The sequence below is a fragment of the Phalacrocorax carbo genome, chromosome 28 (assembly GCF_963921805.1).
Source record: "Phalacrocorax carbo chromosome 28, bPhaCar2.1, whole genome shotgun sequence".
Lineage (NCBI taxonomy): Eukaryota > Metazoa > Chordata > Aves > Suliformes > Phalacrocoracidae > Phalacrocorax > Phalacrocorax carbo.
This window is the reverse complement of record NC_087540.1, coordinates 473,165-489,848: the sequence shown is the minus strand read 5'-3', so window position 1 is coordinate 489,848 and position 16,684 is coordinate 473,165. Positions and strand designations below refer to the sequence as shown.

Sequence of the window (16,684 nt, the reverse complement as noted above, 5' to 3'; positions counted from 1 at the left end):
ACTGCTAATTTTGCATTGCTAATAAAGGGATGACATTTTCTTCTAAGAAAGTGTCAGCACACACACGGAAAGGTCCTTGGAACAAACAGCACATCTCTTCTTGTACCGCAAACACGAACCAGACAGACAAATCTGAAAAATACCAAACCGATACCTGAACGCATCACTTACTCTGATGATATTATCAGGGGCTCGATTCATATTGAGGTTCTTGATTCGTACTGTAAGCTGGTGGGCAGTTTTTGTTGGCAAGAGATACTTGCTGATTAAAGGCTTTGGAAACTCTGTCCCTTCAAAGTGTTTCAAACCTAAAGCTAATAAACTGAAGAAGGAAGGAGGGAGGGGGGAGGAAAAGTCTCTTAGACAGTATGGCAGGTTGATATTCGTATGTTGCACAAGACACAGATACCCCAAGAGTTTCCATCCTAGAAATTCTCCTTCACAAAGAGATCTCATTTGTATGCATTTTATTAAATAATTCCATGCACCTACTTGTCCTCTGCCTTGGTGAAGATAATCTTGTCCCGGGGAGGGTTTGCTTTCAAGGAACATATGGGCAGTAACTCTGGATACATGAAGACTCTCCTTGTTGCCAAAATCCATGCCACTTGCTTTGGCAAACACGGAAATTCATTGGCTGTGAAAAGAATTAACAGATATGGACAGATGTGTACATGGACAAGCAATGTTTTTCACAACTGACTTCTTGAAAACACCATTTCTTTTACTCCCTTCACTGCAAAAGGAGGGAGACTTTCGCCCTGGTTTTTAGCATTTCTGTATTTCCTATTTTTTGCCCTGAAGTGAACACCAGCAATAGGTAAAAGTTACTTTCCGCTTCCATTCTTTCTTTTGCTCTATAATGAAAAAGCACTTGTAAAAAGCTCTGTTTATTTCAAGTGAGTTCTTTCTAGGTAGTGGAAAAATCACAGACCCAGTATTTGAAACCAACAGTTGGAGCTTTTTTTTTTCTCCCCCAAAATACTCCAATGAAGGGACTATTCCCTTGAGGTGTGTTAACCAACGCATTTGGAACAATTATTTCCAGTTTCATAGTTTCTTGATGGACTTCTGCAGCTCAAAACATCATCTGCAGAACAATAAACGGCAGGATTATGATGTCAAATGAAAGTCAACAGCTCATATAACATGCTTTACTGTACTGCAAGTTTAAGAAGCAAAAAGGCAGTCACTGAAGTGGATGGTTTTCTCTAAAAATACCTCACAATTAAAAAAGAATTAAAAAAAAAAACCCAAAACCAAAACCAAACACAGCCCACCAACCTGCATTCCAAACAGCAGTCAGAACCACATCTCGGCTGGAGGGTGCACAGCATACAGTAACTCCCACTGTAAACGCCTTCCCACCTCTTGTCCCCTCAAATACATACCGCTCTTCTTCACAGCTTTGCGAGGACTCCAGTCAACTTGGACTTGGGCATGGAAATCCTCAATGAGCTGCAGTGCTCCCTTCAAGTTACACGGCTGGAACATCGTTTGAAACTTAGGGCTGAACGACTGACGGAGGAGCGTAGAGCTTCGAGCAAAGTTACCGAGCTCACTCTGCGAAGTCAAGCACAGAAAGAGATGGAAGAACATGCCTTCGAACGGAAGGTAAAGAACAAATACATGTAATGCAATAATGCGAAAAATGAAAGCAGGTGAAGCGATGGGCATAAAAAAAGTAATGTGCAACAGGTCTTGTTTTTGAGCAGCACAAATCTAGGAACAATCAGAAGAATTATTGTTTTTTTAAATTCCCCCACTCTCCAGAACCTTTCAAGGTCACAGAACGTTCACTAACTACAGCAGCTCTATTTTTTGAACTTTGTTTTCAGGATTTCCAAGAAAGCAACAAAAATACAAAGACACCAATTCAAAGCACTGTTATTAGTCAGCACAACGTGAATTATTTCTCCAAGTACTGAGCACGTTCAGACTAGGCTACCAACATCATTCCCTTATTAGAGTGGTAGCCTTGTTCAGTTCAATGGGATCAACTAAGTAAGTTAAGCTCTCTAAACATCTCCAGTGACCAGCAATCATTAAAATTCACGTAGCTCTGATTTTAAACATATCCTTACCAAAAACATCCTGGTAGTACTGGCCTCTGAACTTAAAGCAGGGTTGGAACTTGCGAGAAGATGGATTTGAGTCAGAAGCTGAACATGCTTGAAGAATAAAATCAGACAAATGGGTTTTTTTTCAGCGAATCAGAAATCCAAGAAACTGGAAAGCATAAGTATAGAGGCAGAAGAAATATCTCCTGAGCACCCCAAAAATGATATTCTGACTTCAAAAAAAAACCTTTTAAGCAATAGAAAACTGAGGGGAAACTAATATCTGCTGGCAGGAAAGTTATTACACAGATTTTGAAGACATCGTCTGTTTAATTCTTAGTGCAGTTTCCTAGCTTTTGTGCCAAAGTCTCATACCATGACGACCAATACAGAAAGGATATTTTTTTCTAATTAAATACTTAAGTAATTATTCAGAAACAGTGACTTCAGCTATCAGGACTCCCCATATGCACACAAACACCACACACCTTGCTTTGCAGCTGGAAAAAAAAAAAATCAAAACGGCCATTTAGTCTACAGGTCTAATATAAAACCCATTTCTTCAGCTTGTGTTTGAGAGGTCTGGGTCCCTTCCTTGCTGCCACAGACCAAGACACGACACTGCATGAGGGATGCAGAATGACTACTCAGCAAGACTTGTATCAAGTTCACACAAAACCAGGGCGCTTCGTCCCCAGGACAGCAAGGTGACAGTAAGTGTCAGGCTTTGAGGGGTCCTCTTGAACTTTGTATGGATGTGGAAAAACAATTCCCTAGGCACAGCTTCTCATCTATGCTGCTGACAGCTTTTGAAACGCTCAAACTGAATTTCTACGCAGTTTTGCATGGTGGGAGGAGGAAAAAAAACCAAACTACATCAAGAGTGATGTTCTCCGGAAGTAATAAAGAAGTCGGTGAAAACAGAGGATTTTGACAGATTACGGTCAGAATTCAAACATGGCCAAGGCAGCTATCTCACATGAGAACAAGACAGATGCTGAGAAATAAGCTCTACTTCGCACATTCAATTCAAATTGTCTTTCAGTGTCAAATCAGGCAAGTAAACACCACTTATTAAAGCTTCAGCTTCAAATAGAACTTTTTCAATTAATGTCTTTAAGGAAGCACACCAGAACGCTTGCTGTACCACTGGCTTTCCCCGTCCCGCACAGTATACAGCAAACATTCATTAGGTCAGACCAGATAACATTTATTACCTGCTGCATTTGCTGCTGGAGCCTCTTTCTTTGCATACTGTCCAGAACGAGGCTCTGGAGAGGCTTCTCATTTTGAGGTTTTGATTTTTCTATCTCTTGTGGTGGCTTGATCGAGGACTTTTTCATTCTCAACTGCTCCAGTTGTTCCTTCACCGTCCGGTGTTGTTCATTCAGTAAATTAGCGAGGGGCTCTTCGAATCTGTTTGAGATCAGGCAGACCGAAACACCACAAGCATATGATTTAATAACCATTCACCATTATTTACAATACTTTACTCCATATCTGGGGTGCACAGTTTAAGAACTATCCCCCCTGCACTACACTCAACACTTTGACAGTATACTTCAACTTGAAAAAATAGTTATTTATACAGTTGGCTTAGACACAAATCCTTTCATCTACCACAGCACTGCTGCAGTTTTGGGGTACAATGCTTCAACTGTTTATTCCAAGGACAGTTAACAGTCTTGTCCACCATTCCCAAGCATATCCCACGTGTCCCACTCAAGTGCTCAGATACTCTCAAGAGCAGTCAGGATCTAAGATAATTCAGAATACATCAGAACCAATCCTATTTAACTGTAACATCAGGCAAGATCTGAAACCAACTGTAAGAATCCTGTATGCAGATAAAAGAAACTGTCACCAAAGAAAAATGAATACAAGTAGCCATTATCAAAGACAAATACATACAAATAGTGAGAGAGAGCCCAAGTTTCCCTGCTTTTAGTTTGTAGCTGGTTTAAAAATTGCTGCACTCCCCTCTGGTACTGCTCATCCCAGAAGGAGTGTAAAGAAACTCCAGCCTTCATTTTAGCTCCTTTCCCAAACAGATACAGCCTGATCTTGAGCTGATCTGCCCCATTAATGAGGAGACACCATGGTTTCTATTTAATGAATTAGAGTGGTATTATTACCTAGAAACAAACGCTGTAGACCCCTTCCTCTTCAAGGCACCGTTCCAAGCATAACCCATACCAAAAATCATCAAAAGCCAATTTCCAAACTTTGCAGTTGTTTCAGACCTAGGCCTGAGCTCTCTTATGCAGCATTTTTCCTTAGAAAAGGCCACCATTACAACCCAGCTATTTACTTAAAAGCTAAGGTGACATGCTTGGTCAAACCAGCTCCTCAAGCATTTCTTGGCACCAAAAAAAATGTAAGGGCAGTAAGTGAACTTCACCCCTCCCCTTACCAATAAAAAAATAAAAATAATCAAGGAGGAGGCAAGAGAACTATTATTTTTCTGAAATTATTTCAGAACACTACACCCCCACCAGAGCGTAAAGCACAGGAGTTCAGAGAGCCAGAGTGGCTATCGCTTTGAGGTTGGGACCTTCTTCGCACAGGTGCTACATGGCTTTGATCACCTACGCAGCAACACCCCAGTATCCACTGTGTCTCTACCCATTGCTTTGAAGTATCATCGCCAGCCATGCAACAGCCTGCTCCACGAGGTATTGTTAGTCAGCTGAAGTAAGTGGCTTTGCAGGTAGTGAAGCCATTTTTTCAGAATTAGTCTAATAAAGGGGGAATATGTGGATGGACTTGAGAAATAAACACAATTTAAATGCACAGGGACAGTATATGTAGCATGGAGATTAACAAAGCAGGAACAGAAACCTCCACTAGAGATGATGGCTCGTTGGAATAGATCACCACTCTGAAAGACCTCGGCTGTTTTCAGCTGTGATACAGAACAGCCAGTACCGGATCTTTTAGTGCAGGCATTCTTGCTGTCTCTTTCTGACCAGTTACATTTTCATTGTTCTTGTCATCTTCTTCAGATGCATCGCAATCAATAAAGTCACAGGTGGCAGACAGAAATAAAAGAGAGTCAAGTGTTCAATTTCATAAATAAAAATGGCTCAGAGCTTTCAAAACAGTGGCCTGTGCTGAAAAGGCATCACCCCTTTGGTGGATGGCATGGTACAGCTGCAGGTAACCATAGGCTTTTTATCATAACAGAGCTGTTACTCTTTCCATTTTACAACCATAACCAAATGATCCTACCTAAGTGCTTGCGGTGTATTAAAATTTGGCCGTGACTCTGTAACATTATCTTCATCTTCTGGACCTTCATCTTCCATATTCGAGAAACCCATCTCATCCTGAAACTGACAGCAAATGGGTAGCACCAGTCAGGTATAGAAAGCTCAAGTTTAGAAAGCTCATCTACCACCAACTGACTTGAGCTAATAAAGGTCATGATGATCCTCTTAGCATAGACATTCATCTCTGCAGGGACATATGGAAGTTCCTGTATACATTCCTTCCCAAGGCTAAAAACTCCACTTTCGTGGTAGGGCCCTTTGCACACAGTCAGCACTAACCGCCTTGGAGAGACCACCCCTTTATGGCTGTAGAGATTTTATGTCAGATCTGAGAAAGACTATTCTCCAGTGCTATACCCAATTTATCACTTACTGTCTCAAACAGCTCCTCCATCAGTTCATTCACTTCCTTTTCTGCAAGTAAAAGTAAGAAGTATGAAGATTCCTTTTCCAAGAACATTTAGCAATCCTGTCATAATATCAAGTCATTTAAGGAACCTCTCTTGCAAAGGGAAACCCTCCCCTTGCAAAGAGAGGGCCAAGAAGGAAAGGCCCCCGATATTATATCCCTTTTTAATGCTGGGGCCCAAAAACTTCAGCTGAGACTGTTTTGCTTCAAATATATCATATAAAAACTTATTTTCAGAATTAAATTTAAAGTTACGTTAACCTGTAATAAGACCTAAAACAAGTGTGAGAAGATGAGAAGTGGTGCGTTTATAAAACTAACTTGAATATTATAAGGACTTGGAGAAAACTTATTTACACTCAAGACACGGCAAGCATTCAATTCGGAGTCGGCTGAAGCTTTATGGACAACTGCACTATCACGTAAGTTATTATTCTTCAGTCTCTGCTAGGGAGTAAAGTTGCACCTGACTGCACAGCAGCTCTGCCTGGATCCTTTCATGTATTCACAGAAATCCAGCTTTGCATAGAAAAGCTGTTCAAGTCAGTACGCAGATTTGTTTTCAATTAGCCTACACTGCAAAATCTCTGCAACAAAACACTCACTTTCAGAATTAATTACTGCTCCTAGTAGGAAAGAAGGTGGGATTCCCAAAGGACTTACTGGTAATTCTCACAGCACGATCATTTCTGAAGTCTTCTGTATCTGGTTCATCCAGATCTTCCAGGAAGTTGTACTCAGGGTCATCATCATCATCTGCTTCATCTAATAAGAAGCATATTTTGAACTGTCATTACCCTGCCCTAAGACCAGTCAGCAGCTGGGAGCAGAAGCCCGTTGTTTACTGCCTGGCCTGGCACAAAGAGGACTAGGATTACTGCTTGAAATTAACTGTATGTTCCTTTCTACAGAAAGGATAACAAGCCCATCCTCTTTTCAAACTGAGCTGCTACCATCCTTACTGGTAGCCATTCCTATTTAGAAACGGTGGATTTATTCTCTGTGACCTGAGCTTCGGCTAAATTTAGAAAGAGTGAAGTAGTATTATTTCACTTTGTGTTTTATATTCAATTTGCACAACGGTAAGCAACCCGTACATTCAGGACAAAGGCAAGTCAAGCCCCAAAGCTTGTTCTTATCTCTTCTCCAAGGAAAAACAGTTGTTTCTACCAAACAAGTCATGTCCCTAAGAAGCACAACCCACTCGGGTAGATTCAGGAATATCGATGCTGCCAGCTTCACGACAGCACAATGGATTAAGGGCTGAAACACACAACTCTCCGATCTGGCTGCCAGGTGCTGCATGTGCTGGCTAGTAAATATTTACAAGTGAGACACCTGAAGCTTAAAACTCAATGTCCACAGAGAAGATGAGGATAGCTGATGGCATGCAAAACACATGCACATTACTGAATAAGACACTGGCTGCAGTCAAGAGCATCATGTTTAAATAGAAAGAAAAAGCTCCAGGTTTTCAATGTAACCCCCAACTCCAGTGAACAACAACAGAACATCTGTCACGTACCTTCATTCTCCACATCATCGTTCATGAGTCCTCCGAGCCACCTCTTCCATTCCTCATCATCTGCAGTATTGGGATCGTACATGTCAGGCGTGATATCTGGGGCTCGGAGCTCAGCCTCCAGCTGACCGAGAGGAACATCCTTCAGCGGTCTCTTAGATCGGGTTCGGAAGGCAATGAGGCTCTCTTCCAGAGACTGAAAGGTGACGGAAAAGCACAACAGAATTACAATGCCTCTGCTTTTTCTCAGCTTCTCCAGCAGCAGGGTTTTCAGCCCAGTCAGAAACGTCCAATACCAAAGATACTACATTCCTGCCACAAAGAATTATTTACTTCAGCAGTCCAAGAACACAAAACTTTTATTACTCTCACTATTAAACTGTTACACGTATAAATATATTATTGTTCATCTATCTCATGCTAAACTCTTATCTGCTACTGAGGAAGCAATCTCCACTTGCACTATTTGATTCTTTCACGTGTGTTTTACTCTGTCTGCCCTCTTCACTGTCTGAAATTCATCTTGAGCAGCAGCACAGGACTGTTTCTTCACAAGTCCTCACCCTTGCACGGTAACACAGATCAGTAATATTTTTCTCATCGTTAATATGAAGCAGTGTTTCCCCCTACAGCCAAGCTTCCTTAGGTGTTAAGAGCATACTCGCCTGCAAAACACAACTAAGCTGACAGGGTATCTTCCAAAAGGAAAACTATTTTCACGAGTTATGTAAATGACACAGAATTACATTTAACAGTCAAAACACAGAGACTTACGAGCATAAATAGAAAGTGCAGTTACAAGAAACAGAAAGTATCCGTCACCAACGCCACTCTACTAACAGCTACCTCTATTCTCTCCCAGAGTTACCATCCTACACACTATGGAGATTCAACTTACTATTTAAAGTTATAAAAGGAGAGCAGAATGCAGTAGAAGTTACAGCAGAGAAGAGCAGAGAGCTACCTCCTGTCTAACAAACTCAAGCTAAACCCGCACTGTTAGAGCATCCCCCAAACCGGTACCTGGTAAGAATCCATGCATACTGGACTTGAAGCCAATTCTTCATCCACCGCATGCAGCTTCTCCATGAACGCGCTGTCTTTGTTTTGCTTTGGTTTAGGAGGTGGTGGAGGTCCCATGGGAACTACTTCAGCACTAATATGTCTAACAACAGGTGTAGTAACCTTCTCCATCTAATTAAAAAGGCCTTTGTGTCAAAAAGTTTTATTTAGAACATAAATTTCCAAGGACAGAATAAGTCTCTTGTTCCTGTTTGACCAGAGTCTGGCACAACAGGAATGAGATAAATGCTTCACAGAAGGAAACGGATTCTTCATATTACACTCGTTTTGATTTTCAGGAAGGACAAATAAATTTACTATTCAAAAGACCTGCGGGGAAGGAGACAACTGGAAGATTTGAGTATCAGTCTCAACATCACTAGAGCTGATAAACCTGAACTCTAGTAATTGTGGCACACTCCCGACCGCCCCAAAAACAAACCCACGGTGAGTAGAACGTGGAAATAGCAATACATTATTGCTTTTTCTCTGATTCCAGCGTCAGTGGCCAGCTGTCACAGTCGCTTTCTCGTCTGCTGATACGCAGCTCTTCTCACCCTGCACATGTTCCTTCTACTGATTTGACAGTGCACACAGGCAACAGAAATACCTTTATGCTTTCATCAAAATCACTTTCTCCTCCTAAGACAAGCACAGAAAGCAATCCTCCTGCACTCCTCTCAAAAATAATCAGAAAAATAATCATTATCTGAAGAAGAGACAACTGTTTCCATTTCCAGTGCTTTTTTTAAGTACTCATGTTTATTTTAGACTAAGCTCTTTCTGCAGGGGTTGCACTTCACTGCTTATGCAGGAACCACTGCAGTGGAGTGCCAAATCCACGTAGCACCTGTAATGCCACCACAAGTTCAAGCAATGATACGTATTTTTGCTTTTGCATCGTTTAGGAGTAATGGCTGAAAGTTTTTTCTAAAGAAAGCAAAAACTCTCTTGCAAGTTTACCTCGCAGAGTGTCCCTCCCTCTTCATCAGACGATCGCCTCGTCCTAGATCGTTTTGCTCCCCGAGGAGAAGAAGCAGTGCTCTCTACATCACTTTCCAGTAAGCTCTATAGTGCAAAAAGATGCAGAACGCAATCAATCATGCCACAAACACTGCTTCAGCTAACATTCGAAAGACCCTTTTATAGCCAAGTGAATAATACAGCACTGAAGAAACATTACTAGAAGGTCCAGGATGACTTACAAGTTTTCACGTGTTAAAATAAAGCAAGCTTTCTGCTGCCTCAGGCATGGAGGCAACTCCATGCTGAACAGAACAGATCTTTGTACAAGTTGCTTTTACCTCTTCTGCAGTCTCATCCTCATCCTCGTCATCAGGCTGGTATTCTTCATCAGACGAATCATCTTCCTCCAGAGGAATGTCCACAAACTGTGGCGGCTGCAACAGAACAGAAGGAAGGTGACAACTTTTTACAGGCAAGATGAAGAACTGGACTCTAATGGTGCACTATCAAATCAAAGATTTGTAACTGAGGAAATACCCTGAAGCTCAGAAAGGAAGGAAGCTACTGAAAAAGGCTGAAGAAACCAAAGAAATTACTAAAGTAAGATTGGTAAAGCAAAGTAAGTGGTTTGAAAACGTGCAAGATGAGCACAAATGATTTAGCATTTATATAGAGGAAACACTGCATGAGCAGACTCTGTCAAAGACATCTTTCTAGTACTTAAATGGTCATTCACTCCTGCTGCACTGCTGAGTCCTGCCTACACCCAGATAACAAATCTTTTGGAGTAGGCAGAGCTCAGGGAAAAAAAATAATTGAGATCTGGGCCATATGTCCGGGCAGTCCTAAACACATAAAACTGTCCCAGGGAGGAGCACCTTGCAGCACGAGCCCTGGGCAGTGACATTCACTAGCAAGAGTTTCATCCAGGTAGGGAGAGGCTGCTGCAGTACCACCATGTCATCACCTCATCATGTTCTGTCCTACCCTGCAGGCAGCTCTTTTGGGCCCTCTGCGTACCTGCTGCTACAATACCTGCCTTGTCGTGCCTTGCATACCCTGTTTGCAACGCTCCTGGTCACCAATACTCCCAACGTGCTAGACACGACTCTGCTCCACCCCTCCAAAGATTCCTTGCTCAGCAGGGTGCCTCTAGTATGGTCTCAGATTTCCCAGCAGCAGTTCACTTACCTTCGCTTCGTTTGCCTTCTTAATTGGAGAAATATTCCATGTTGGAATCACCTAAAGATAGCAAAAACACCGTAACTGTTTTTGAAGAGCAAAGCATTGCACAGCTTCGACAAACTATTAAATCAAATGAGCACTTGAGCTTTAGGCCTTGTTCTCCAAAGCAGCCAAGTAACAACAGACTTCAAACAAATGCTTTCTAAACCATCCATGTGATCTCTGTAGGCAATAACTTTAGTATAACGGATACTGTTAATTCACTGCAGTTTCTAACTCTGACCTGGTTCTAGTCTGCTCATCTAAAATGAATTCTTTTTTACACTGTTTTATTTTCTTTTTTTCATTTTAAGAATAAATCACATAAAAGCACACTTTACCCTTCTTTTAAAGGGCCCAAGAATGAAAACCATTCAGGTAGGGGGAGGGTGCAAGAGTAAAAGCAGATGATGTACTTACCACTCCTTTCTCCACAACTTCCTTCAGTTTGGAACGAGTCATTTTGGGCTCCTGAGAATTTAAAACAAGACAACAACCACCTATTCAGCTATTTTCCTTAACTGCAAACTTTTCCCATGCAACTGCTCGCTGAAAGACTTTTCTCTTTTTTAAAATTCATTACCTTTTAGACATGATCAGAATGACATCAAAAACAACCCCTCATAAATCTGATTCGTAATTTACACTCACACACGGACACTACTCACTTCATCCAGGTGGCAAATCTGGTAATGAAACATAAATTATGGTACTTCCTATTCTCTCCATACCCCATCATGGACCAGGAAGACAGACTGGTAAAGGTATCATGCACTTGGAACAACTGAAAAAGCTTTTTACTTACAAACAACGGAATGTCCTCTGTCTCACTGATGGCTGCTTTCATCATGGCAACAACATGCTCATTTGTGATCACTTCCTACAGGAACACACAAAAAAGTATCCTTTACAGTCTGTTTGTTAAAAAGAAACAGACTTAAGGTTAAAATAAACTAGTTGGAAACATGACGGAGAAACATTCAATGTACAATACACTTTGTAATTATACTATAGTAAAAAAAGATTGTTCAGCAATCGGACAAGAAAACATAAAGCAAGGACAGCAGCGATAAAAACACTTGCGCTACGTTCTCTGTGAATGCTCTGTGGAATAGATTTCCAGCATAAGGAAAAAAAATAGTAAAGACAAAAGCCCACACCAGTTTCCCTTTCCTCGTGTCACATAATTAGTAAGACATGCCGATCCCAGCCACGTGAGAAATGCTGCTATGAAGATGCAAGAGAAAACTGACACCCTTAAGCACTCGTAGGCTTCCAAAATAGTAAAAGTCTAATTCTCTCTAGAGAAAGTATGTAATAACCAACTCTTTGAAACATTGTGCTACATCATTTCAGAAAGCACTGTATATATTTAAAAGAAATAGGGAAAGGCAGAAGAGACCCAGTATCCACGACTACAGTTTCTGAATGCCACCGTAAGGTCCCAGGGAAGGTAGGCAACTGTGAGACATTTACAGCCCTTCCACAGCACCAGGGGACAGAGAAAGGCATTAATTTATGGCACTTGCACAAAATCAGCTGGTGAATCTGCCTGAAAGAATCATGGCAGCCCCCAGTTTGTTTGCCACAGGGATAGCAAAAAGGGAAAATATCTGAGATCACCTGGATTAGAACAACATTAGCTGGGGGGGTGGGGTGGGGGTGGCAGGGAGAAGAAAAAAAAAATCACTATTTTTGATCCTGTGGGAAAATAAATACTATTGCTCTCCAGACCCTGCTCATGGGATAAACTGATATCTACACCTAATATAGGTGTACAGTTACAGTTTCACTACACAGCTGTGACTGCACGGATATTCTTCTTGCGGTTGCTTTCTACCTGAAAGGTATGTGATGGACTAAAAAGTTGGTTGGTGTCATTAACTAAGAACAATGCACTTCTGTCAGCACCGCTGGAATTCCATTAGGACTTTATCATTAAACAGTTCACTCAAAACAAGGAACAGTGAGTTCACAGTCTACATCTCCTCACCTGGAACCAGAAGCATGCATTTTAGTTCAATTACTCCTGCTACTGCTATTATGGTGCAGCAAAACAGACCCATTCGCTATTGTAAATAAACGGAAGTCAGCGATCAATACCTGCTAACAAAGCCAGGTCCAGGTAACTTACACGTACACCACATGATTCTCTCTTTATAGCTTTTTATAGGGGAGATTAGAATGTGGGCGCCTACCAAACCTTCCTTGTTCATGAAATCAAGTGCTACCATTAGATCCTCAAGTCTGGACTGCAGTTTCTTAAAAAGCCGGGCACTCCTGCATTCCGCGCCATAGTCCCACCGCACTCACATGCAGGATGTTTCGCACGTTGACAACTGTCAGGTTATGTTGTTTAGCTCCATCTTCTAAGGTGCGATCAAGGGTATCATCTAGTTTGATGTCACAAGACAAAGATCCCTCTTCCTCTTGACTTTTTCCTTCTCTTTTCCGTTTGGTTGCCTTCCTCCTCCTCTTCCTTCTCTCAATATCATCCCCATCTTGCTCCTCTGAAATTAATAAAAATGGAATCTAAAACTTCAGCTATTTCACATCCAGAACATTCTGACAGTACAAGTTTAAAAAAAAAAAAAGAAATGGCTAGCAGTCCACAGATACTGAAGTGGCAGCAGCTTTCCAACAGCTGATAAGGAGATCACCCAGACGTAGACGGCCATAAGAACTAGAAACAGTCTTTCAAATAATGGATTCAAATTCTGCAGGACCTCAGTCACATTAGTCAAGCAAATAAAGGTTATGTGTTTGTCATCTCTACTAGACTGATTTTACAGAATGATCTCAGCAGCCTTTTTACACCTTTTACAGAAGGAGATGTTTTAAGCATGCCATCAAGATTAAAACAGTTGCAAAATTCCAAGCACCATAAAGCAAGAGCAGACTACAGTGTCCAGGACTCAAAGTGTTTCCCAAGTGGCACTGTTTTGCTGACTCAGGGAAACAAGGGAATCCCAACTTCCTCTGAAGGAAAGCAGTGGTTTTAGTAACCAAAAATTGCAAAGATTAGATCCAGCAAGTTTCACTTGTATACCTGTAGTTTATTTAGCCACTGAATTACAGAGCACAGGATGAAAACTTTAAAGAAAAATTGCACCTAAACAGCCCCTGCTGTTTAATTCCAGAGTTCTGCATCTACTGTATCAAGTCACAGATCTGTTCCTTGCACAAAGCTTACCCAATGTAATAAACAGCCCCAAATCCTCATTTTCCTCATCAGTCTGCTGGGGCCACTCACCAGCTCTGGTGTTCTTCAGTGGCTTCATCACAGTAGGATTTCTAACAGCCAGCTGCAAAGGACTTCTCACTGGAGAGTCCTGCACTGCAGATTGGTTTTCAGGCAGATACGGATCCCTCTGCGAATTCACTTCCACCTCTGTATACAGCTTAGGTGCTTTCCCTGTAAATGGCATATGCTAAGTTGCAGTTATACAGACACAGCTGAGCAAGGTTAAGTGGTTGCTGCAGTTACAAAGCCTTATCGTGACCCATTCAGATCCGATAAATCTACTGCACAAGTCTAACCTAGCCTGTGAAAGTGATCCAGACACACTGAACACTGCAGCAGCAGTCTCATCCTGCTGGAAGCAAATCCAGGCAAAGAGATCCCCATCTCCAGCTATTTCAGTCTTCCTCCCTCCACTAGCAGTTTTGCACAGCCACACTCAAAACTTCCTGCCAAATGATCCAATCACAAAAAAATCATTATTTGTTTAAAACATGGTTGTACGCCCTGTTGTATAAATGCAACTGCAACAACAGAAACCAACAGCTAGGGACAGGCCCTCCTTCACCCAGACAGGTTATTCACAGCTAGAACAGCACAGCTGACTGCAACCTTGGGATGCAGTCTCACAGCCGCCTTGGGCCAAGTTAAAACCACACTACTGCTGACAGGGGTGGCTGCATACCCCTCCTGCTCCTGTTCCGTGCAGGCCTAGAAGTTAGGCAGGCCTAGAAAACAACTGTGAACTGACCCCTGTTCCACTCCCTTTTCTCCTGCCACAAAATCAGCTTTTAGTCAAATCAGTGAACAAATCACAGTAGCACAAGAAACAGAGACAACACTTTTCACAAGGAAATGAGGAAGCACCATCCCCTGTCCCTTTTTGCTGCCGCCTGTAGCTAGATGGGCTTACAATGATTATTAAAAAGCAGCTGAAACCTGAAGTTCTATGAACCCCTTAAGTATGAAAACACATTGTCACCTGATAAAACCAGCTCCCCGATGCTACAGCGGGTGCTGCTCTGGGCTGGCACAGCTATTTGTTTAGCTTCGCAGAAAATCAGATCAAGGAGTTGATCCAGACGCCCCCCCACTATCCCCCCCTCCCCTTTTTTTTTGCCAGATCCAATTCTCAACCTCACTGAGCTCAGAGACAAAGATACAGGCCAGGAAAAAAGAAAGAGAATAGGATGGGCAATTTGGGGAAAGAGGGAATAACCACTTATTTCAGTAGACTTAAAGACCACTGGAGTTACGAAATGAGCATCACTTCTATCACGAATGCCTCTCGTCTCCCTCACAAGCCCACGCATCACACTTTCACTGAGGGAACCTCAGAGCAAGCAAAGTTCACCTGGGCTTTTTACATAAACTTCCAAATATACCTACATTCCTCATCAAATCTGTAACTTTATATTAACACAAGCTCTACTCGCGTCGGCTCTTGTAATGGATCACAGTAGCAGGCCACAAAGTGCCCCTCTAGACTACTTTTCCAAAGGCTTGAAAGAATTGTCTTCTGAGAAGAAAAGCAAATGTGGACAAAAAACTCCCAAAACCAGTATTTCTGGACACGGCAGCTTGCACTTTCGCCAGCTCACAACTCACCTGCCAAACATTTGTTTCTAAGAACTAAACACAAGGCGACTGTTTCAAATCAAAGCCTGGATTTACAAAGTCTTGTCTAAAGACTAGCTGAAAGTAACATATCCTGCACAATATGACTATGAACATTACTGTGAGGACTGATCGCTATTACAGTTCATAAACGATTAAACACAGGGCCAAGACTGGGAAAATGCGTGCGAGTTTGTAAAACTGGGTATTTTAGGTGGGAAATTTGAAAAAGAGCAACTCTCAAAGTACTTAGTGTTCAGCAGCGCTGGAGGCAAGCAGCTTAAGTTCTCCATTAGTTTTCTAATGTTTTAAGGGCTGAAAACCCCCAAACTTTGAAAACGGGATGCCTGCGAGCCCGTAACACCTCAGAGAAAAAAAAAAAAACAACACAACAAAAACTAATTACGCAAAGGAGGCGCTTTACACGAACAGGCCTACGAAGCTCTCCCTCAGCCGACGCCGGCGGTGAGCAGAGCTCACAGGGCCCAGGCCAGCGCAGCAGCAGCCGGGCCGGCGGCATGCGGAGAACCCCCGAGCACCCCGCAACTCACACCGTGACGGGCAGCGCAACGCGTTTACCTTCCGCCACCGCTTCGGGGCTCCTGACACCCTCAGGGAGCTGGACGGCAGCGCAGGCCTCCTTCGCGCCCAGCACCTCCTGGCCGGAGCCCGGGGCAGCCCTGGCGAGGGGCCTCTTCCCGCCCTTCAGCGGGGCCTCCCCGGGCCCCCTCCACACGCCCGGGCCGGAGGAGGGCGGCCCACCGGCTCGGGCCGCCGGCGCGAGTTTGGCGGAGGAGCCGCCATCGGCAGCGCCCGCCGAGGAGGGGCCGCCCGCGCCGGGCAGCTCCCCGTCCTCGCCGGCGCCGCCGCGCTCCCGCGGGCTCTGCGGCCCCGCCACCGCCGCTCTCCTCTTCTTGCAGGGCAGCATCTTCAGCGAGAGCGACATCCCGGCGCCCACCTGGAAGACAGGAAAGCGGCTGGCCGCGGGGCACCGCCGCCCCGTCCCGCTCGCTCCGCAGGAAGCGGAAGCGCCGCGGGGCCCGCCCGCCGCGCGTGCGCCGCGCCGCCATGTTGGCCGGGCGTGGGGGGAGCCGCCGCCATGTTGGCGGCGCGGAGGCCGCCAGCTCCGCCGTGACGACGCGGGGCGGCGGGGGCGGCCGCCGCCATCTTTGCTGGGCAACGCCGCCGGGCGCCGCGCCCGCTGCCTCGCTCCGGGCTCCCCCCGCCGCCTCGGAGGGTCTTCCCGTGGGGGAGGGAGGGCCTGCCCGATACTGCTGCCCGCGCTCCCCGCGGCTCCCCAGCGGAACCCGT

At 43.8% G+C, this 16,684-nt stretch overlaps 1 protein-coding gene across 5 annotated transcripts in view; it reads right to left on the bottom strand.

The window, feature by feature from the left end:
• LOC104043448 (GON-4-like protein) overlaps positions 1-16,684 on the bottom strand; it is a 30,387-nt gene that overhangs the window by 13,360 nt on the left and 343 nt on the right. For 2 of the 5 annotated variants that reach the window (XM_064475365.1, XM_064475367.1), the window contains exons 2-19: positions 15,953-16,331; positions 13,709-13,930; positions 12,829-13,025; positions 11,321-11,395; positions 10,936-10,986; positions 10,483-10,533; positions 9,630-9,725; positions 9,289-9,393; positions 8,287-8,457; positions 7,267-7,459; positions 6,405-6,506; positions 5,706-5,746; positions 5,292-5,395; positions 3,278-3,476; positions 2,085-2,171; positions 1,392-1,563; positions 493-637; positions 172-322 (exon numbers count right to left, since the gene is read on the bottom strand). In XM_064475365.1, coding sequence (XP_064331435.1) covers positions 172-322; positions 493-637; positions 1,392-1,563; positions 2,085-2,171; positions 3,278-3,476; positions 5,292-5,395; positions 5,706-5,746; positions 6,405-6,506; positions 7,267-7,459; positions 8,287-8,457; positions 9,289-9,393; positions 9,630-9,725; positions 10,483-10,533; positions 10,936-10,986; positions 11,321-11,395; positions 12,829-13,025; positions 13,709-13,930; positions 15,953-16,331 — 2,541 coding nt within the window. Of the gene's footprint in view, positions 1-171; positions 323-492; positions 638-1,391; positions 1,564-2,084; positions 2,172-3,277; positions 3,477-4,901; positions 5,052-5,291; positions 5,396-5,705; positions 5,747-6,404; positions 6,507-7,266; positions 7,460-8,286; positions 8,458-9,288; positions 9,394-9,629; positions 9,726-10,482; positions 10,534-10,935; positions 10,987-11,320; positions 11,396-12,828; positions 13,026-13,708; positions 13,931-15,952; positions 16,332-16,684 lie in introns of those variants that run through there. The other 3 variants (XM_064475366.1, XM_064475368.1, XM_064475369.1) reach the window with 3 other exon arrangements.